General features: G+C 40.6%; 2 protein-coding genes across 7 annotated transcripts in view; one reads left to right on the top strand and one right to left on the bottom strand.

Annotated features, from left to right (window-relative positions):
- FEZ2 (fasciculation and elongation protein zeta 2) overlaps positions 1-300 on the top strand; it is a 67,615-nt gene extending 67,315 nt beyond the window's left edge. For all 3 annotated transcript variants that reach the window (XR_005243297.2, XR_492472.3, XR_492471.3), the window contains one exon: positions 76-300. The gene's annotated coding sequence lies outside the window, so the exon portion shown is untranslated. The remainder of the gene's footprint in view (positions 1-75) is intronic.
- The window catches only part of CRIM1 (cysteine rich transmembrane BMP regulator 1), a 196,941-nt gene that overhangs the window by 21,822 nt on the left and 151,386 nt on the right, over positions 1-23,733 (bottom strand). For all 4 annotated transcript variants that reach the window (XM_007970963.3, XM_007970962.3, XM_007970961.3 and 1 more), the window contains 5 exons: positions 19,236-19,392; positions 16,925-17,046; positions 15,564-15,773; positions 11,792-12,007; positions 6,747-6,968 (listed from right to left, as the gene is read on the bottom strand). In XM_007970963.3, coding sequence (XP_007969154.1) covers positions 6,747-6,968; positions 11,792-12,007; positions 15,564-15,773; positions 16,925-17,046; positions 19,236-19,392 — 927 coding nt within the window. The remainder of the gene's footprint in view (positions 1-6,746; positions 6,969-11,791; positions 12,008-15,563; positions 15,774-16,924; positions 17,047-19,235; positions 19,393-23,733) is intronic.

The raw sequence follows: 23,733 nt of genomic DNA, 5'->3' as shown, positions 1-23,733 counted from the left end.
AACAATACACAGACAATCATCCTGTTTCCCCTTCTTTTAAATCACACCTCTCATCTTTCGTTTCAATCTTTTTAGCACTAACTGTGACAACCTGGGCCTCCGTGTAGGGCCCACGGCAACTGACGGCTCTGAAGAATGTGCAGGAGGTATACGTCTCCTCCCTATGAGGGTGCGCCCTGATGATAAATGCCACGTACTCTGTTCCCAGGAATCACAGTGGATCACGCACAGTAAGTTCAGACTCTTCAAATGGGACTAGCCTCTCAACATAAACAAAAATAAATGAGCCCTATTTTCTCACTTCTGATAATGTCTAGAGGTATGAAAGAATGGTGCGGTTTGTGGGCAAGGCACTGTCACAACACAGCTGAGCCACAGAAAGCACACTGTTTCTACCTGGGTTACAATGGAGTGACCAAAGGGGCATGGGCTTTTTAAGATGAGAGTAGGCAGGATGAGGTACACTGCCGAAGCATTATCTGAGATATTCTTGGCCTTCAAAAGCTCATCACTGAGATGTTATATTCAGGCATTTCTCTTGTAGAAAGCCAGCTGCTACATTTAACAGTGAGATACTAGAATTGATTTGATAACATTACTCAGATGAGCTGCAATCTGTGTTACAAGAGCAGCAATTCTACTGAATCTATCTACACTTAAATTGTGTTTACTGTTTATAAAGTATTTTTGCACATGTACATTATGTCATTTAATTTTCTTGGCACTTTTGTGAAGCACAGGACAATATTATTACTGCCATCTTATAGATGAGGAAACTGAACTAGGGTTACATCAGATCACCAAGACATAAAGCTAGAATGTGACAGAGCTGTGATTATAATGCTCTGGTTCCAAGGGAAGTTCTCTTTCCAATGTGCAGAAGCTTTTAAGAAAATACACTGGAGAAGCAGCAGTGAAAAATGTTCCAATGACGGTGGGCAGTATCGTATCATTATGGTTTCAAAATGCATAACATTAAGTTTCATGGGTTGTATAGCTTAAACATGCCTGAATTAAATATTTACTATATTTGACTCTTGTGCTGAATTAAATACACAATGATCAACAGATGTTCCAAAGAGATGCTATATATCTCTTAAGATACCAGTTTAGCAGAGTTATGTTTAAATAAACAGAATCTAAGCAAAAGGAATAATGTATAATAGATTGACTTGATATAAGGTATAGACATTTCCCTACTAAGGTTAAAGATTATTTAATCATTTGCTAGTTGAAGATCACTATGGAGAAGAGTACTATACAGTGACAGTATTACAGCCAATTGAGAAGAAATACAGGTACAACACAAGCTAGGCCAGCTCCATGTGAAAGTCCCACTTTAAATATTAGTAAATACATAAATATAAGAATAGACAACTTCTAATCATACAGAGGTATTAATACAACCTGTTAGAAATTTTTCGTGTACCATCTACCTATAATAGAACTCATTTTCACAGATCCTTAAAGATATATGACACTTAAAAACACTTCAATGATACTAGATGATTAGAAGGCATGTAATCAGAACATTTCAACTTAGTTCACATGGAAGTTATGAGCCACATATACACTTGTATTTATTTTATATAATGTACAAATAAGTAAATATATATTTATATTATATATAATAAACACAAACTATCATCCCAAATTTCTGAAGTGAGAAAGATACACTGGCTCAGTAATTTCTAGCCAACAAATGACTTTAAAAATCTGACCTTGAAATATCTTTTAAAATAACACAGTTACAAACAAATACTTGCCAAGTCGTAATTTTCAAAACAATGTTCTACCTACTAACACTTAAGACTTGGCCAACACATGAGCTATTTATTCAACATCAGTCCTGATCACCTAGAGTGGGTTAATTGGGGGACATACCTGAGCATCTTGACTTCCAAAGCCAACAGGTATGATGCAGCAGTGAAGTGGGCCTGAAAATCTTGGAAATTAACTTAAGATAGACTTTATGATCAAAGTTGTACTCTTTCTTTGTAATATCTGACCAGGAATGACTGACCCCTGGACACAGGGAGGTTCTACTGAAAGACTCATGGCTCCCCCTCCAGAAGCTGCCAGAGTCTGGTACTCAGTATGGGCAGAAACATCACCAACACAAACATCAGAGCAAGGGTGATGTGGTCAGGGCTCATATGGAGATATGAGTATCCCCACAGGCACATGAGTGGTGTGGTGTAAGGGCTGCTAATGTACTTGTCTGCTATCCTCCTTGAAGTCATGAAATAAAGACTTCATTGAAGCACTGAAATAATTTTTGCTCTAGCAAGGTTTGAGAAAGGCATGTAACATGTAATCAGTGAAATGGCCATGGGATGCTTTAGAAACCAGTATACTTGCCGGGCGCGGTGGCTCAAGCCTGTAATCCCAGCACTTTGGGAGGCTGAGACGGGCGGATCACGAGGTCAGGAGATCGAGACCATCCTGGCCTACACGGTGAAACCCCGTCTCTACTAAAAAATACAAAAAACTAGCCAGGTGAGGAGGCAGGCTCCTGCAGTCCCAGCTACTCGGGAGGCTGAGGCAGGAGAATGGCGTGAACCCGGGAGGCGGAGCTTGCAGTGAGCTGAGATCCGGCCATCATGTACTCCAGCCTGGGCGACAGAGCGAGACTCCGTCTCAAAAAAAAAAAAAAAAAAAAAAAAAAAAAAAAAAAAAAAAAAAAAAAAAGAAACCAGTACACTCTTGCATGGCTAAGCATGTCCTAACAGAGGCATCTGCTGTTTACAAGGAACCACATATCAAATCTCTTTTCATCCATTAGAATTCCCTCAGACCTTTTATCTCCACCTGATTCATACTTGTCAACTTTTGATTCTTGTTCTTCATCCTTTAAGCCTTCATTATAGTCAGCTTATGAGAATAAAATCTAAGTTTGAATGTATTTACATAGAAAGCCAAAGTACAAAACAATTAGGGAATCAGAAGATGTTCCATTAAAATGAATGGGTAATTACTACTTAGTTTCTTTCTAGCAGAAGAATGAATTCCCTAATGATGGGTATTATAAGAAACTAGACAAAGCTGTTCACTTTTCAGAATTAATCATCAATCCTATTAATTATGTCTATATTACATATCCTATTAAATTAGCACACATAATATGAGGCCCTCACACATCAAAAGAGAAGCATTATCATTGCACATTAGTGAATTGATAATTTAACAAAAGGAACACAAATACTTGTAGTCAGAAAACTACTTTTGGTAGAATCACCACTTTTCATTTTTCTTACAGTAGGAACAAAGGATACTTCACATGCAAACTTTTTTTTTTGATCACCAATGAAAGAGGTCCCTTAATTGTGAGTTTGAGGTTTTTAGAGATCTGTATTTGACTCATTAGGGAGAACATTCATCCACGGAAGAGCCCTACAGCCAAGGTGAGGTCAGCACTGTAGGCTGGGGTGAGATAGTCTATACATTCTAACAGCGAGATACACAAGATCCTGAGAATAGACGGTAATCTGGGTTAAAACTGAGAAAGCCTAAAACAGGAAACAATGCAAGCACTGGTCTTTGGTGCCCTCTGGACAAACAACTGGGTGCTTTAAGACATGCCACCTGACCGTGTTTCCATGTTTCTCCTTTGCTCAGTGATCTCTGGATGGTGATAAAGGCTCTGCCAATGAAGCACAGCTGGCAACTGCCTTTGGGTGGCTTGTGCTGGCCAGGCTTGGCACCCTTATGTAGGGACCAAGCTGACTGGAAGTCAGGACTTCTTAGTTGATAAGAGAACAAGCCCAAATGCAAACTGGAGAGTCAGACAGGAAATCCGTATATCATAGTCGTGAACTTGACTTCGTAGGTTTAGACACAGCAGGGATAGAAGAGAAAGGATGAACGCCTGTCTAACAAGGCTACTTGCAAAGTAAATATGATGCAGACAGAAGAGAGCTTAATGACTATTTCAATAACACAACAACACATATAAATTATTAAGATGAACGAGAGAATAAGGCACACAGTTATAGTTCATTAAATGTTAAGTCTCCCCAACATGGTCCCCTGAAGGTAAGTCATAGGTTTATATGATAAAATTACACATGCATCAGTTTAGGAGAGGGAGGGGAGTTGTGGAGAGAGATAGATCAGAATCAAAATGTCCACTATACCACTATGAGCTCATATGAACTACAATTTAGCAAAAGTGCTGCAGTCCAACTTAAAATCAAAATCATAAATTTGAGCCAAACTGGTCCTTTTTTTCCTACACCAATGAAGAATGTATAATCTAAATGATGCAGGAATTGGAATAGAAAGTAGGAAGGCAAAAAATAAAAAAAGGAAGACTAAAGAATATTATGATTTCAAAGTTTCTATTCATAATTTTGAATTTTCTCTTCACAAATTTGAATTTAAATTGGTTTTATGAGAGATGATTATCATATGAAAACAAATTTACTAGTTGAATAATTTACTAATTACGAATTTACCAATTAAGTAGCAAAACACAACAATAAATTTACACAAAACAATCTGAGAATTTTCAACACGTGAGAGATCTGCTGTTAGGTTTTTCCTCTGAAGGTAACATGGAATTCTCAGACCTCCAGGTCCCTGGTTTCCCAAGTATGACACAAGTATCCCTGATTGACTTGTGAACCATTTCCTTTAGTATGGAAGTTTTACTGCACTTGTACCTCTGAACTTAAAAAGCTAAAAGAAAAAAGTTTTGATATATAACTATGGGAATATTGGCTATATTTCCCCCTTACCCAGCCTTAAATAGTAGCCTAGTTGTAGCTTTCATTTAGATCTCACCAAATGTAGTGCCATTTTGTTGCATGAATTTTGATCAGCCCTTTGAAAAGTAAGTGGCACTAAATTGGATATATGCCTTGATACATTTTTGGCTCTCTTAGAAGCTAGAAAGCTTACGGGCAGCACAGAGAAGCTGGTGTTAAAATGCAGGGACAGTTTGCTTGGGACACTCCTGATCTATGACTATTGTCCCATCAGAATTATTAACAGCCCCCTTTTCACTCTCAAAAGCACCATGGTTTGAAGAATAAATTATATGGAAGGTAACTATTAAAAGAGGGTCTAGCTTTTAAAACAGACACTTTTATTACTCTTTGGCCATCTAGCTTTTAAAACAGAACTTTTATTACTCTTTGACCATTACAGTAAGAAAATCTGTGTAAAATTTCTAAGAACAGCTATTTCCATCTCACATACCAACAAGCAGAGTAAAAGACTCAGAGCGGCCCTGTCTAGTGGCCAGAGGTTCCAAGACAAGGACAGGGAGATGTCCTCATGAGCTTGAGTTATGGCTGCCATTCCTCAGCTTATCTATGGGAAATGCCACAAAACTCTGTAGCCAGATCTCCTTTATTCCCCATCTATCACTCCAGCTATATGCAATGACTTGTGTTTAGAAAACATGCAAAATCTCCAACAATAAATGTACAATATGTGTGATTAGTACAGACTGTAAAATTTTTCATTTGCTACTCTGATTATAGGTTCACTATCTGATTGAAACATGTCACCGTCTTTCATTTGACTTTGAGCTTTACTGGATACAAAAACATTAAAAGAGAGTGAAAGCCTAGGGAACAGGGGCTGTCCTTGATAGAACTGCCAGCTGTCTCACCTTTTGGGCCTCAGAACAGCATCTGGCTTATGTCCATAGGACTAGTTTTGGCCCAAATGTTAGGTGCTAATATACATAGATCCTCTGCTCACAAAGATGCATCACCACCATGAGTCACAAGAAGGATAGGGCTCTAGAGTTACTCAGGCCTCACTCTGTGTGCCTAGCCATTGACAGGGACAACCACGTGCCTGAAACAGAATCCATTAAGTGCCAGAAGACAGGAACAACTGGGAGATTAAATTAGTATGTCATATTTAGTTGATCTCAAGGCAGCAGCAAGCTTTATAAACTAAGTGGACTCTAATATGAGACATGGTGTTTCTATCTGGAAAAAAACACCACTGTCCTTGTCTCTACTAAAATACAAAAATTAGCTAGGCGAGGTGGCAGGCACCTGTAATCCCAGCTACTAGGGAGGCTGAGGCAGGAGAACTGCTTGAACCCAGGAGGTTGCAGCGAGCTGAGATTGAGCCACTGCACTCCAGCCTGGGTGACAGAGTGAGACTCTGTCTATAAAAAAACAAAACAAAACAAAAAAAACAAAACACTGTAAAAAATAGGCTGGAGAAAGAGTTCTGAAATTGAAAACCCTGAACTGGCAAAGGAGCCCGACAGAACACGACAGTGCTATAACATTATGACATTCTCAGAGAACGTTAACGTTTCTTTATTCTTCTTCTTCTTCTTTTTTTTTTTTTTTGAGATGGAGTCTTGCTCTGTCACCCAGGCTGGAGTGCAGTGGTGCAATCTTGGCTCACTGTAACCTCCGCCTCCCATGTTCAAGTGATTCTCCTGCCTCAGCCTCTGGAGTAGCTGGGATTACAGGTGTGTACCACCACACCCAGCTAATTGTTGTATTTTTGGTAGAGATGGGGCTTCATCATTTTGGCCAGGCTGGTCTTGAACTCCTGACCTCAAGTGATCCACCCACCTTGGCATCCCAAAGTGCTGGGATAACAGGCGTGAGCCACTGCGCCTGGCCTCATTTCTTCATTCTTAAGGCACCTCCTCTTGGGAGTACATCTTCCATACCTCTCTTCTGCTCAGTGTTGCTACACTGGGTCTGTGTGACATGTCAAGCAGGAAAAAAAACAGTTCAAAGATGTCTTTTTCTTGGTCTTACCTATGCAGTACGGACAACACTGGCCTTTTCTCAAGACAGGTCTTTCGCAGGATACGGAAGGGCAGGACTCAGAGAAACAGCTAATTACGCTATCGATGCAAATGCAGCTGGTACAAACGTCAGGCTTCCAGGACTCAGCTGCCAGGAATATATCCCCTTCATCATTTTTGCAGTAATTAGGTACGCTGTTATTACGGGATAAGGAAGGCCGAAAAGGTTGATCTGGAAAAATGAACATATAGGTCAGCAAAGATGCTGCTGTTGGCCAGCAACTATGCAACATAGTGTGTTTCAAAGCACACCCAGTCATGATGGCTTTGGGTGCCTCCTTGAATAAATGACACAGTAACAAATCAGAAAGGCTGATTCAGGAAGGGTCTTAAATTTTTAAACAAAATAACAAAGATCAAAAAAGAGGTGTCACAGTTATTCTGTTAGTTGCTTACGCAACATCCACTACTCTTTCTTCATTAGCTTAATGCAATCCTGGTTTTCTTTTTTTTTTTTTTTTTGGAGACGGAGTCTCGCTCTGTCACCCAGGCTGGAGTGCAGTGGCGCGATCTCGGCTCACTGCAAGCTCCGCCTCCTGGGTTCTCGCCATTCTCCTGCCTCAGCCTCCCGAGTAGCTGGGACTACAGGCGCCGCCACCTCGCCCGGCTAGTTTTTTGTATTTTTTAGTAGAGACGGGGTTTCACCGTGTTAGTTAGTCAGGATGGTCTCGATCTCCTGACCTCGTGATCCGCCCGTCTCGGTTTTCTTTAGGGTAGTCCCAGGACTTCGATTACAATGCATGTAAGTAAATGGGACAATCCTGTTCCCTGCTTTCCTAGGCTCCCTTGAAATGGGGGTGGCCCCATCATCTAGCTGTAGCTAATAGGACTTAATGGCTAATGAGGGGATTTCTGGGAAAGCTTTCACTTTCTTCAAAGAAGGGTAGACATGTTCTGCCATCATCCTTCCACATTATTTCTGCCTTGATAGGAGTGTGTTGATCACGGCTGTGACACCCCTATCAGAAGAGAAAGGCCTTGACCCCACTGAGCCACTGAATCAATGCTGATAAACATCTGCCTCCAAATGTCTTGTCATATACGTAAAATAAACCTCTATTTACTTAAAAATTGTAGCTGGGTTTTTTCTTACTTGCGGCCACATGCAGTTTTGACCAATCAATATTCAGACAAATTTTCATTGTACCAGACGACCAAAACCCACCTATGTGCAACATTCCAATGCTCAGGAATTCACATTAATGGCTGAAAGAAATCTCAATCATTCATAAGGATGCAACCACAGAAAAATCATGTGCAAATCATCTGTTTCTTTGCTATTTAAAGACTGAGACCTGAAAGTCCCCAGATCTATTTACAACTTGCAATAGAAAATGTCACCAGAAAATCCAGATATCACTTTGGGCATTGGTTTCCACTAAAATCAATGAAAACTGTAACTTCAGGCAGCAATATGACTGAGATATCAGAAAGGAAAATGTAAGTGGGTGTGGTTTCTAGTTTAGAAATGTCATAATCCCACTGATAAGAGAGCACTTCCAATCAACTTCACCACTCAAGAGTCTAGACACAGCCACGACAGCCCTACCTAGCAAACCTCTAAGAGGGCCACATTTTCTCAATGCGTCCACAATCGAAAGAGTTGTCGTCTGTTCTTCCCAGAACCAACTTCATGAACTCTTATTTTTAGCCAAGAACCAGAAACAACTGAGACATGTAGTTAGCACATGATCCAGAAGCTCCACATGCCACTTTTTCCTTCTATCCATCTCATGAATATACCCTACAGCCAGTAAGTAAGATGTGACCAAAAGGGCCTTTTTGAGGACCAAGGCAGTTACTTCATTGTGGACCTTCTCCGAGAGACAGAGAAGCCAGCATAATGGGATCGGCCCATACCCTCTCCTTTAAACTGGGTAACCGTATCTCCTATGACTAGTCCCAAAGGCAGCAGGCATAAGTTGAAGAACAGCCATTCATTCCATGGCTCCATATGTACTCCAGGTCTGATTTCAGATATGATTCCACAGATCCCATCCACATAGGTTAGAGATGGCAAGATAAAAGGATGACTTTCTCAATGACCTTTTTGTTGTTACGTATGTCTAGGGATAATTTCTTCCTCAAGAGACTGACCAGTGCTAACTTCTGCTTTGGCTAGAAATAAGGACAACACCCTCTTGTTCACAATAGGCCCTGCAAATCTCCGTGAGGTTTTCGTGACTTACGTTAACTTAGCTCATGCAAGCATTTCCAACCTTGTGTCTAAAAACTGAAAAGAGGAAGCAGGAACAGCAGTGAGGAAGCTACGGAATGACAGTGAAGTGAATAGCCTGGAATCTGCAGGGCTCTCACCGAGGCCTGGAAAGAACCCAGAGGGCATCAGCATATGCTGGCAGTGATGGCATGAGGGCTGGAGCCGAGGTAGTCTGCAGGTTTCCTCCACCAGGCAGGAGGTTCCTGATCCAACCCTGACCGACACTGTTTTTTGGAATCTTACCCATAACATCTCCCTTCTTTGGGCCTCTTTTCTCATTTTTCCTGCTCTAGACCCCCTTCTTTACACTTGTTTCCAAATGTTTACTCCTTTATTTGAGCTTTACCAGTGTTTTCACTGGTGTTCCTTTATTCTTTTTATTTTCTACCTCCCTCTCTCTTCTCTGCCATGCTTTTTTCCAACTCTAAAAATAAAGGAAAAAAATTTTAAACATTATGGAAAGAAACAAGTGCTATTTTACCCTCTCCCTTTTGTATGCTAGTGAAATAAGCTTCACTTGCAGTGATGTGCAGTCTTTCCTCATTTCCTTACCAGACCTTGCTTTAAACTAGGCCAGAGAAGAGGGAAAGCTGAAGAGAGGAAATGACAGGGCATCCCACAGATGGAAGCAGCATGACGGATACGACCCTTCGTAAGCTGTTATCACACTGTGGAGCTATGCCTTTTGGGCCACTTTAGAATGCAAGTGTCCTAAGATTAGAGATGGTATTTTTCTATATGTGTAATATGCTGCTTATCAATGCCACTGTTGAGAATTACTGTGATGGGAAGAAATTGATAATTTGAGTTTTAAAGCTTTTTATTTTTTTGTATCTCAATACAACTGTGAATGAGAAAGTCCAGAAACATCCATTAGTTATAGGTAAAGAAAAAAATCCAGGCCTAAGTTAATGAATGAGAAGTCAAAGCCAGGCACGTGAGGGGCTGCCTGTTCTTTGGAAAGATGGAAAGAGATGCAGGAATACCACCGCCTTGCTTGGCTAGAACCCCTGGGCCTCTGCACATGCCACCCACATTAGCATACTCAGAGGTTCCATCTCCACGTAGCTCTCCTTCTCTGTACGGGTTGAAACTCTGAGTTCAGTAAGGTGTCCCATCAATGAATTTGGGCCAGTGGTCCTGGAGGCATTTCCTCCCCCAGTGCCACTCCCTTAGTCAACCCCTAAGTTCACCACTCAGATCCTAACACAAACAGCACTAGGGGTATTTGCTGCTTTAGTTTCCCGGATTGCCTATGTTCTTGAATCCTCCCTCTCAAGGCACACTTCTTACTTTATCATTATTGACTTAATGTGGAATATTGGATTGCTTGGCTCTTTTTTTGGCGATTGCTCCAGGACAGCAGTCATGTCCGTTTTCATTAACCTTGGAATCCCCATAGCTCAATTCAGGCATTCTATAAATATCTGTAAATTCAATAGCTAAATGGATATAAATCCATTATCACCAAGGAAAAGACCACTCTAAGGGGTTTCTACTAAGGGGATGTAAGTAAAGTCGTTGCTATATATTAACAAAAAACATTAGTAAGGTTTGAATCTGAGTAAATTGTGATGACAACATAGTCAGAAATGATAGGTCATGCATATCCTAAAAATGTAACACATATGAACTATTTCTTATACTAGAAAAGATGTAGTGCTAATTAAGCTTCTCAGATTAACAATTCTGTACTAAAACGATAATACTTGGGCTGCCGTGCATGATGGCAACAGCCTAAGTTCATCTGATCAATTCCAAAAACGCCATCAACATAAACCTATAAAAAATTTAGACACTGATGATGCTGCACATAATAATGGAACAACAGATTCTGGCAAGCTGACCAGATAATCCAATGTAAAAAAAAGTAGTAAAATACAAGGGTTTATGTTTTGCTGAGCAGAAATGCTCTACGAATATATGTTTAGAAAGTAAATGGTTATTAAGTTGAAATATGGGAAGAATAAGCAACAACAAGAAAACTAGTTGTTCTGTCAACTTGGTAATTTTATATTTAAATATCTTTTGAAAAAGTCGCATCTACTGTTAATTAAAAGTACTACTAAAGTTATATAAAACCAGTAACTTATGATTAACATCTTGACAAATTTCCTTCTAGTAAGTTTCATGGCCATACATTTACCTGCTAAGGTCATATTATCTGAGAAATAAAAAGTAGAAAATAATAGCACTTGTTATACATGTGCAGTGCTACTCACTTAATGCTTTTTGGTATTAACTTACTAATCATCCCAAGTTTGAGGGTGTGGCATTATGCATATTTCAAGGTCTCTTCACCACCCTTATATTTTTCAAAGAATTTTATTTACATTATTTATCAATAACTGTTCTTCACATTTGTTACACAAAGATGACTTTTCACATTAACAAAATCATTTGGTCCATATATGCAGAGATGCTCAGAGCTGAAATCTCCTTAAGAGTGAATTGGGGCTATGATAGTGCGGTGGAACTATCTCTACTTAGGTATATTCCTTGAGTTTGAGATGTAGGGTTAAGGAAATAAATGGCAAGATAAACAGTCTCCTTGTTTGTTTCACAGTGATCTCAGGTATGAGGCACATTGACTGCATAAATAGGTGGCTGGTAAAGAGAATACATGCAAGAAGCAGGCTGATAGCTATTCCTGATGCGATAACCGGTTTGGCACACTCCTACATGGGGGTCACCCTGACCTGTGGGTCCCACAGAATGACAACACCCAGAGCTGCATCCTTCCCCACCAAGCATATACGAGGCATGGCGCTGCTTACCTGTACACTGTGGGCAGCAGGAATCCTGGGTGCGTGAGGGGTTCCGGCAGAGCAGCGGTGGGCACACCTCTGTCTCACACAGCACCCGTCCGCTGTGACAGGTGCACTGAGTACAGGAGTCAATGTTCCACGTTTCTCCTTCCACAAAGTATTCTCCTCCAGGGGCGTGGCAAATGGAGGGAGTGCTGAGCTCTGGCTTCTGTACCACAAAGTCATCTGGGGAATGACACAAAATCAGAACACAAGACATTATTCATCTGCAATCTTTCCAACTCTTGAAAGCCTGGTGCTGTTTGCTTTAAGGGATAAAAAAGATAAACTCTGAAGAGCATCTCACTCTATTCTTATCAAGAGAATAGTGAAGAAAATATTCCATGCATGGAAACAGAAGACAATGGCAAAAGAGCTAATATTAGGATGTGAGGTTCGAGTGGTTTGAGTCCGTCAACAGTAATAAGAGAATTCAATAAGATCATTAAATTACAGGGAGAGGACTTCCACTCTAGAGATGAGAACAGGGGCCTCTTCAGGCATTTCTGTGAATGTGCAGGATTGTCTCGAATTCAGATCTCTCATTTACGGAATACTTGCTATGGTTCAGTTATTTTCATGCTAAGCACTTTACATGTGTTATTTCCTTTATTCCTTACAGTCACCTTATTTTACGCACGAGGAAACTGAGAGCTCAGGGAGAGACAAGGGAAACTGCAACCCAAGTCTATGGTTGTTTGGATCATGGATATGTATCCAGATTAAATAAAACATCCAAATGATCGATGTCCTATCTGCTTTATTATTTCTGGGATCCTGAGTACTTTTATGCTTGGAAATACATCCTGATGTCAAGCAGGCCACACCCCAATCTAAACCAGCGGCCAGCAAACTGAGCAGGAATGCTCCCGTAGAATTAACAGTCTGAAAACCCTCACCTGAGACTAAACATGTGTTTGGCAACATCATCATCAAGAGAGGTAAATGCTGGAAGGCTGGTGATAACTATCATTTCCTGCCCCAGAGGAGAGGTAGTTTTGGTCTCTTGGAGAGATGACACTGATAGAGAGGGAATTTAATGTTGAAAATGTCTGAAGAGGGGCTGGGAGTTGCCCTTAAGTTTTTCTGGGGAAATGAGAAGTATGAAGACATTAACCATAGTCACGTAATCCAAATACAACAAGCACTTCCAGAAGGTGTTGACAGTGTTGAATCCCGCCAAGAAATAGTCTGGAGACATCATGGCTAGCTCATGCTTGGAGCTCGGTGGAAGTCACGCCCCATTACGGGTCCATATATGCAGAGATGCTCAGAGCTGAAATCTCCTTAAGAGTGAATTGGGGCTATGATTTTCAAAGTGGTGGTTAGCATGAGAGTCAACAATACTAATGAAATTAAGTGATGTGGGCTGATTTCCAGTTAAGGGAGTAAAAACTTCTAATACAGCTTCGTCTCAAGGGAATTACTAAAAAGGCTGGAACTTAGACCCAGGTACATATCACAGAAAACTGATATTCATCAATCCATGCTTACATTCACAAGCAACTGTAACCAACTTTCCAGTATAAGAACAACAGAGAGGAAGATGATTACAGTGAAAACTGTGCTGAACAATATGGTAAATGTGCATTTGTGGTTTACAGAGAAACAAAAGTCCCAAAGAGTATCAACACAAGCAAAAGCCTCCCTTACTGCTTTCAAAAAGGGCTTAGAGAGGACTGACAATTACTGCCTTGTTAAATGCTGACATGTATGGAAGTGGTCAGAGGAAATCTGATGTGTGTGTTTGTAGGTATGCTTTCTTGCTCACCTTTTTGCCACACGATGTGCCTCAAGGCAAAACACAAGAGGGGCCAGAGACATGGAGACAAAAGATAAACTCAAAGGTAGAGAGTATGGAAGACAGAAAATCTCAGAGACGATATCATTTAGTAAATATTCATTAGAAGAGTTCAGGAGATGCTCCTGTACCCCAAGAAGAAAAACAGCTGATCTTGGAATGAAGAGGGGAGAAAAATATTCTTTAAAGTAGGAGTCCGTGAATGCAACAGCTCTGGAGTCTCTACTCAGAAGGAGCCTTATATGGCAACATGCTAAAGGTTTGTGAAAAAAATTTACCTCTACACATCCATATACATAAATGTGTTTTCATACACGTATATCCAGATGTTGACATACCCACAATAAGGTATTAACAACAACTTCACGTGTGCTTACGTAAGAACTTTCCACGACACTGTAATAGAGAAAGATCTTTCTGGTTCTACTCATTTTCAGCTCTTAGGTCAATTATCTATTCTTAATGTCTTTGCATTTCTACCAGTCTAGCTGTTAGAATTCTTCATTGAGGACGTTTAGCGAAGACCCAGGTACAAATCCCTCCTCTATGCATTCACATCTATAATTAAAGCAGGGGTCTCCATGCAAACACATGACTTTTCCCTCCCCAAAGAGTCAATACAAAGTTCTATCATATTAAAGTCCTCATTTACCTTCTTATGCAGGGGACTCTAGAAGTTTTTCATATTTAACTAGCAAAATACGGGAAAAAAGGAAAGAGTTTTGATATGGAATACCTCTAACTGAACTACAGGGAAGCAAAACAAAATAAAGAGTCATCTCTTCTGCATTGTAATCTGGTTTTCTACAAGGTATGGGAGCTGCCTGTCACTCTGATACTGTAGCTATTGAGCTGTGCAGAATCTCAGAGCTGAAAGGGACTTAGGTGTCCCTCTCCCTGACTCGCTGACCATTATGCGAACAAGGTCAACTTCCCTCCCAGGCTAGTCTTGTTGCAAAAGGACCAGGCCTCAGGTTCCCAGCTACACCTTTTGCACAGGTGGACTCATGCACAGGGAGATACAGGACCAGGACTGACCAGAGGAAAAACAATCATACTCCAAAATCTGATAGTAGACTTAACTTTGAAAGAAATCTGATACAAGATTTGAGAGACTTCATTTTTCCCAGGCCTTTCGGCAGACATACTATTTTACTCTGGGTAAGAAAGTCCATCTTTCTGTGTCTGTTTTCCAAATGAGAAACTGCCTCAGTGTGGTTTTCCCTAACTCAAAGTGGCCTGCACAGAGAGGGAAATAATAGACATAAGACTGTGTTGAGCTCTTTGGATAAAAGGTACTAGATGAGGTTTATGGTTATAATTACTGTTATTGACAATCATAATTCAGATCCCCCTGAATTATACAAATCTGTTCTGGCTTTCCAGTAACTTATCTTGATTACCGTGATTATGATTTTAAGTGTTTTGGATGTGTGTTAACTCTAAATCTTTTCATTTGGCAAGAGTGACACATGTCCACTAATTTAAAAAAGAACAATAGCCACAGACTTCAATAAGTTTCTCCCTCTCAAACATTACTTTATATGTGATAAGGTTTTATGGGATAAAACTAGCACCAATTCCCTCAAATTAATGAGGACATTCAGACTTAATATGCTATCAATAAAATGGAAAGCTGGAATGTAAGTACATCAGCCCACAAACCTTTACAAAAATGTAATCCGAAGACCTTATATAACCGAGTCAATCATTCAAAAAGGAGACTTGTTTATCTATAACGTTAGAATTTTCTCTGGTCTTTGGTTCTTCACTGATAGTGCCCGGACCATTCTGTGGTGGTTGTTGACAAAAACCATGCAGTGCTGAAAAGTGTACCAGGGGTCGTCCCCTCCAACCTCCCCAGAGTTACAAATGTGTCTAGGCCCCTGCAAGGCAGAAGTCATTTGCTTATGGAGCACACAGCTGGCAGCCAGCTTTTACCTGCACATGATGGGCAGCACTGTCCAGGGTGAATGGTGGGGTTGCCACAGGCAGGCACCGGGCAGGTGATCAGGGCACACATTTCCCGTCCATTGAGACAGTAGCATTCCCGGCACCCATCATGCCAGCTCTCCTCATTTTTATGATGATGGCCATCCACGGTGAGACAAGTGCCCGACAGGATGGGTGGCCCAGCTGAAGCAGAGACCTCTGGACAGACAGAAGGCAGCCTGGTAAAGAAGTGGCTACTGCATAGGAGAAACAGCCTGCGGAGTCTGTACATGGACTGGACCCTGGCCACCAACAATTATGTCTACACAGGATAGTTTGTGACATGGGACATGTTCATGAAAAGAATTTAAGTCAATATGCTCTCAATTTTGAAAAAGGAGGAAAAAACCTGCAAATAGTTTCTCTCCAATTGGTAGGATGATCGCTGATTTTTTATTTCTTCTACTTTACTTTCTCATATTTTATACAACAAACAAGCACTGATTTTATAACAAATGTTACATATATGTTGAATGTATTCAGAATAATCGTTCTAGAAGCTTCAACCAATGAGGACATCCTGGGCCCCTTGCAAATAACAGAGTTTGTTCAGCAGAACAATTAAAACAGTGACTAGATTTTTGTTTACTCCAACCCCTTAGAAACACCATTAAGGTGGTAACTGTCCAGTTTTGAAAAATCGTAAAACAAAGTTTAGGAATCTTTTATAGTTTAATCTGTGGATCATGCTGACAAGTACAACATACAGGGACAGGCAGCAGGGATGGAGCTGGGGTAAGGGCAGAAACAGCGGTCAGGGCGCATGCTCAGTGGCTTCAGGAATCTCCCTGGAGAAGCCTCAAGCAGCAGGGATACCTGGGCTCTGTGCTTCTTCACAGCTGTGAGCTGGCATGTGCTTATTCAGCCAAAGGCTAAATTCTCATGGAAAACTGTTTTCTGGAAATACAGGAGCTAACTTTTGAGCTATACCCACCCTCTAGAACTTTGAAATGGGGATATTTACTGTTGCAATTTTATGGATCTTACTCCTGAACAGAGAGAGACTCTATAGAGGTTGAGATAATTGTGCTTTAGGCTAAAGTTCCCGATAGGAGTAAAAAGAGCTAGGAAGTGATTAATTTAGTCAATGTGCTTGTCCATCATATGCTTACTTTACATTCTGTTCTAAGCTTTTACTTCATAAAAGTGAAAGGAAAATGGAGTCCTGTGGGATGGTCCCACAGAGACTGACATTTGTGTCAGAATAGGCAGCAATCACCGAAACCATTTCATTTACAGGATGTCCTTCTGTTCTTTGTTTCGGTGCCCCTGGCTGCTTTGAGGGGGAAGGGCCATGTGTACACACTTACCTCTGCACTTGCAGATAAGACAGCCGTGACTGTCCTGCTGGAAACCCAAGGGGCAGATCTTACTGCATGACAGCTCTGGACATTTCTTACAGCGGCAGATGTCACAGCCGTGCTTATTCTTCCTGGGTAATTAAAATTTTGTCAGAGGTTAGAAAATCAGAAAGTCTCAAATGATGCCCAAGCACTCAGACCAAGGGTCAATAAAGTGATATTGCTATTAAACAGAATGACTTGACTTTTGCTCTCAAAGACTCCTGGGGTATGGGTAGTTAGCACCCTGTGGCCATGACCACCACTCACTCATAACCAAGGCTGAGAGTTGCCCAAGCACTTGTGCGCTTCTAGGATGTGGCTCTCAGAATCCAATGACATGACTGTTGATTTAATTAGGGAGAGTGGTACACCACAGTAAAAAGATGAATGTGAAACTCCATGAATAGGAAACTGAAGGAGATTTTGTTGGTTTATCTGTTTATTCATTTGTTTCTCCATCCATCCATCCATCCATCCATCCATCCATCCATCCATCCATCCGTCCATCAGTCCATCCATCCATGCACCCACCCACCCACCTACTGATCCATCCATCTATCTATCCCTCCCTCCCTCCTTTCTGGAAGTATCTGCTGCATGCATAAAGTAATTCTTTAGTCAGAAGGTTACATAAAAGGGGCACCAACTGCTGCCTTCATCTTGACACTCCCACGTGGTGTCTGGCCAGGAATTCTCTTTTGGTGTGTGTCCTTAAAACATGTGTTCTAGCCAGTATAATATTCAGTTGTCCAAGGTGTCCAACTGGGTCCTCCCTGAATGTGCCCGCAGGAATACAAAGTGAAATTTACAATCATCTAAGAGATTTTTCTCCAAGATGACGGGTGGATTTGAACAAAGCCTTGATTCTGAACTGTCATGATACTGTAGCAAGTGGTTGCAGCTACTATTGTGGTAATACTACTTCATTTTACATTAGCAGTTAGGTTAAGAAATAATACTCTTATTGGCATCATATTCATATTTTAGGATTAAGAATGATGATGATTCATTATTTTATCTGGGGAATTTTAAGGAACAATGTTTCCAATTTAATTATCCAATGAAAATTAGAAAGAAGACCTCTCCCTAAACTAGAATTTTTAAAGGAAGAATGAAAAGGATGACTGACAGAAGATTAGAAGAGATGATGGGTCTAAGTCCCTTATAATTACTAGTACTAGGCTGGGCACAGTGGCTCATGCCTGTAATCCAGCACTTTGGAAGGCCGAGGCAGGCTGATTGCTTGAGCCAGGAGTTCCAGATCAGCCTGGGAAATATGGTGAAACCCCATCTCACCAAAAAATACAAAAATTAGCTGAGCATGGTGGCACATGCCTCTAGTCCCAGCTACTTGGGAGGCTGAGGCTGAGCTGGGAGGATTGACAGCCTGGGAGGTTGAGGCTGCAGTGAGCCATGCTTGTGCCACTGTACTACGGCCTAGGTGACAGAGCAATACCCTGCCTTAAAAAAAAAAAAAAAAAAAAAAAAAAAAAATTTCTAGCACTCACATACACTCACATAAATATACCAAGTTGGAAAGACAGATTGAAATGAAAGACAGCAAAGGAAAAAATATAAATTAAGGTGATTTTTCTAAAGGTATCAACTTGATATAAAGGCAAATACAGGTGCTTATACAAACACTAAAGAAACAAATATGAAGTGTCTATTTCCGCCCTCTCCCACTGGAATAATCTAGATTCTCATGGAGTTTGACTCAATAAGGTGTATTAAAAAAACAAAAGTCATGACCCTTATCTCTAAGAAAATTCATAAAATCTAACACTAGATAAAGAAAAAAATATGAAACGCTGACTAGTTCCAAGGTGAGACGCCTAGGCATGGCAGATAAAGATGCATTATATTTCAAGTGAGTGGGGGTTGGTCTTCAATTGATCTTAGAGTATGCGTTAACTAAATGATCACAAACAGACCCTGGGACAGGTGTGAAGGGCTGTAGCATTTCCAACACCGGGCCCTCACAATTCCATCTCCTAATCTCACCAGCAGTGTCTAAAGGACTCTGCTATGGGAAAGTCTCACACAACAGGCACAAAGGGTGTGTCTGGCCCACCTCCACAAAAAATAAGAGTTAAATCTGATTCTTTTCTTTGGAGATACAACCTTTTCCGCACTTTCTGAATCACCTAACAAGTATAGACATTCTGGGCTCAATACATCATAGATTAATTCACAAACAACATATAAAATCAAATGCGTAGAAACATTTCGCCAAGTTGCACTTCATAATAGCTTTTCTGAATTAAGAAATACATACAGCAATCCAAGTGGACAATACTTGTCACAGATTATGGGTCTGCACTTCTTGGGCCTTGGGCGGCACTCACAGATCTCACAGTTTTGGGCATCAGTTAGGAAACCGAAGGGACAGTCCAAGGTGCAGCCTTGTTTACGTTCTGAGCACAGTTCCTCGCCTGTGAAGACACAGAGACGGCAGGTTTCTTCCAAAGACGAACAGAGCAGAACACTTTGATGCTAAAATACCGTCCCCAAATCCTCCACTCTTGCACAGATTCCAATTTCTCAGCTCTACCATGGCCCTGGTTATCATTAAAGAGCATTGACTGTGCTATTTCATGGTTATCACGTGACTCCATGCTTTGGTGGTAATAAACAAAATAAAGTCCAACTTTGAAATGCACAGATTTCTAAAGTTGGACTTTATTTTGGACTAAAGTATACCCAAATCTGGTAGGCTATGAGTGAAGAACAGGCTGATAACTATTACAATTAATGACTCAGATAATTTTTCCATGAACTTTATAAATCACTTTAAACCACTGATGACCATTTATGTTATGTGGGAATTAGAAATTTACAGTCCAATTTTCATTATATGTTTTATTTCTGTTGCATGTCCATAATAATGCATGTCTTTTTTCTTTTTTTTGAGACAGAATCTCTCGCTCTGTCACTCAGACTGGAGTACAGTGGCATGATCTTGGCTCACTGCAACTTCTGTCTCCTGGGTTTAAGTGATTCTCCCACCTCAGCCTCCCGAGTATCTGGGATTACAGGCATGCGCCACCATGCCCAACTGATTTTTGTATTTTTAGTAGAGATGGGGTTTCGCCATCTCTGCTAAATGTTGCCAGGCTCATATTGAACTCCTGACCTCAAGTGATCCGCCTGTCTCAGGTTCCCAAAGTGTTGGGATTACAGGTGTGAGTCACTGTGCCCATCCCATTTAAAACGCCTGTTTTAAAATATCCACATGATAATTACCTTTATGGGTGTTAGATATATATCATATAACATTGCATATTGTATGCAGCATAAGGGATTTCTTACTACTCCTTTAAAAAAAGTACATCTCTTACAATATGCTAGTAATTAAAATATTCAGTGTTTTTTCTCTATGGGCTGACAAATACCCATGTATTTGGATATACTTACATAATAGGCTTTTTAGTTAACGAAATGTGTGTGTTGAAAAAATACCCTTATTAATGTTTAAGTAACCACTATTTGAAGTGTTCAAAGTATCCCCTGTTAGCAGAACCTGGAGTGATGTTTAACTGTCCTCTGCTAGTCAGTTACACTATTTTAGAAGAACAAAAAACGAAAGTAGCAATGGTGACTAGCAACATTACTGAAGTTATTAGCCTAACAGAAGTCTTCCAAAATGATTTTAAAAGGTTATATAAGTCTTACCAGAGAAAAGGGAAATAGAAATGTTTAAGGTTAAAAAAAAAAAAAGCATGCTTTATTATATAAATTAAGCAAGCTGAGATCTGTGTGAATTAAATGTAGAATTTGAAAGACAATCAAATTTAAAGAAGGGAAGTTAATATGGTGATGGCCAAAGTATGGCAATATTTGAATATTGTTCTACATGGACTGGTGATATGGGAAGCGGAGTCTATTATTGGAATGATGAACACATTTTTATTTTATCTGGACATCCTTTAAGCATGAATACTGTAATAACACATAAGTCACTGGGAAAAACAGAATGCATCTGTCCCCTCAAAACACACTTATAATCTAAAATTAAACCTTAACTACAATGAGTAGGTGAAATGGGTCCGTGTTTTACATAAATACTTCAAGATAGCGTCTTTTGTGAATCTTAGTTGGAAATATTTGCATATTTAATTTGCTACCTTTTAAGAAGGAAAATGTGATTTATGGTATAATTTTCTACTCTGTCATTATCATAAACCTTTTATTATACATATAAATATAACCTCATGGGCCTGTATTACACTGCAAAGCAACTGATTACTAATTTGCATCCTTAGAAGAGAAATTCTAAATGGTTCATTTAGAAATTTGTAATTACATGACTTGAAAGGTCATAATTTTTCATTCCCCATTATTAAGGGAATGGTGAAAAAAGAAGACTTTATTAGCCATGTTTCTCTAACACAGAGATCTAAATTGTGAACCATTTTTCTGTCACAAGAATTTTTAGGTCATGACCACAAATGGATTATGTTGGGAAACAGATGAATTTAAAACACCCTGTAAACTTCCCAGAGTCAGTCAATATCCCTTGGGATTAAATTCCTTGAAATTTTGGAGCCTGAGCACCTTGGTGCCTTTATTTTTCTGGTCCTGCAATAAAGAAGGAGTTTTTCCATAGACCTTGATCTAGAATGTGCTTCACCTTTAAAGAAAACTGTTGTGTCTCCATTCAAGTTTAAACAACGTGTTAAAAACTAGTCTGTAATCTACCTCTGCTTTGCAATGGAAGGGAATTTCAAAGAAAGGCTGGTGCATTTAAATAAAAATACAGGACATTCATTAGAAGGAGACTGGCTATGCCTCCTAGAGTGGGATGCCCTAGTGCTGCCTGAACTGGGAACATTCGCCTGCGTGCTACGCTCTGGCCCATCTACATGCAGCTTCCCAACAGAGGGAGCTCTAGTCCCAGGCCCTGGTATCTTTAGGCACACTGTATAGGGACTGCCGTGGTATTTAGTACAGAGTGGGTATTCCACAACATTTGCTAAATAAATGCATCAATGTTCTTGTTACCTACTCCTCCACTGTCATGAAGACTGCCATGTTATCAGAGAAATGACAGCATGAAAATAACTTACTCTGATAACACTGAAATTTTCCTGAAATACTGGCACTTGCCAAAACATCTCAAAATACCATCTTCTAGTTCAGAAATAGACAACATTAAAGACTGGAAGGTAGTCTTAAATCCACATATGTCAATTATGAAGTTTTCTTAAGAGAAATGTATCATCATGGCAAACATTTAACTAAAGAGCAGACTGACTGCAGCTGGCTTGAACCTGTAATCCCAGCACTTTGGGAAGTCGAGGTGGGAGAACTGCTTGAGGCCAGGAGTTTGAGACCAGCCTGTGCAACATAGTGAGACCCTGCCTCTGCCAAAAAATAAAAAATTAGCTGGGTGTGGTGGTGAGTGAATGTAGTAATCCCAGCTACTTGGGAGGCCGAGGCAAGAGGACTACTTGAGCCCAGGAGGTTGAGGCTGCAGTGACAGCTATGACTGCACAACTGCACACCAGCCTGGGTGACACAGCTAGAACCTGTGTTTTAAAACAAAAACAAAAACAATAAAAACCATAAATAAAGAGTAGAACAGAGATTAGAAAAACAGTATTCATAGAAGGGTAGGGGTTTGTTTGTTTGTAAAGCTTCAGTACATCACTTGAGGCAACCATGGAGAAAAAGGTGGCTTTATGTTCATAATTTTTCAGCATTATGACTTTACTGTGATCTAAAACTGCTTTCTAATCCATGGAGAGAAGTTACTATTGAAGAGAAAGTGATGAATAATGGCAAAGTACAGGGCCTGTACAGCAGTGCCGGTCGATAGCAACTATGTAGTAAACACTCTGTTCATTCTGGAAAAAAAGAAATGTTTGCTCCTATGCTCAACACGTGATGCAGCTGTGGGGGGCGCCATTCATTCTTTATTATATATAAACACAATGTAACCTCCATGGAGAACACACTGTGGATGGTGTCCCCTAGAGGAGTGATGCATACTTCTGCATACTCTTCGCTGTAGTACAGCAGGTCCTCAAACAGCAGTGGTTTTGTTCAACGTCATCGCGTCATAACTTTAACAAGGGGAATAAAAATCAGTTCTCTGCTGGGGCCGCTCTCTGTGTGGAGACTGCATGTTCTCTCCATGTTGTGTGGGATGAGCATATGAGCATATTAGGTGAACTGGAGTGTCTACATGGTCCTAATCTGAATGTGTGTGTGTGTGAGAGAGAGAAAGTGAGAGAGAAAGAGAGTGAGTGTGAGTGTGTGTGTGTGTGTGTGCGCGTCAGTGCACCCTGCAATGGGACGGTGTCCTGTCCAGGGTTGATTCCCACCTTGCAGAGCTGCTGGGATGGGCTCTAGCTACCCTCAACCCTGGCCTGGAATAAACATGTTGGAAAATAAATGAGTGAACAAATACAAATTCTTTTTTTTTTTTTTTGAGACAGAGCCTATATCTGTCGCCCAGGCTAGAGTGCAGTGGTGCGATCTCGACTCACAGCAACCTCCGCCTCCCGGGTTCACTCCATTCTCCTGCCTAGTAGCTGGGACTACAGGCGCCCGCCACAACGTCCGGCTAATTTTTTGTGTTTCTGGTAGAGATGGGGTTTCACTGGGTTAGCCAGGATGGTCTCGATCTCCTGATCTCGTGATCTGCCCGCGTCGGCCTCTCAAAGTGCTGGGATTACAGACGTGAGCCACTGCGCCCGGCCATACAAATTCTTATAAAATAAAAATGTGTTAAAGCAGGCGATAATCACACAAACGTACAATAAACAATG

The sequence above is a fragment of the Chlorocebus sabaeus genome, chromosome 14, assembly GCF_047675955.1.
Source record: "Chlorocebus sabaeus isolate Y175 chromosome 14, mChlSab1.0.hap1, whole genome shotgun sequence".
Taxonomy (NCBI): domain Eukaryota; kingdom Metazoa; phylum Chordata; class Mammalia; order Primates; family Cercopithecidae; genus Chlorocebus; species Chlorocebus sabaeus.
Note: the sequence above shows the minus strand (reverse complement) of the source record. Positions and strands in the feature narration are given on the sequence as shown.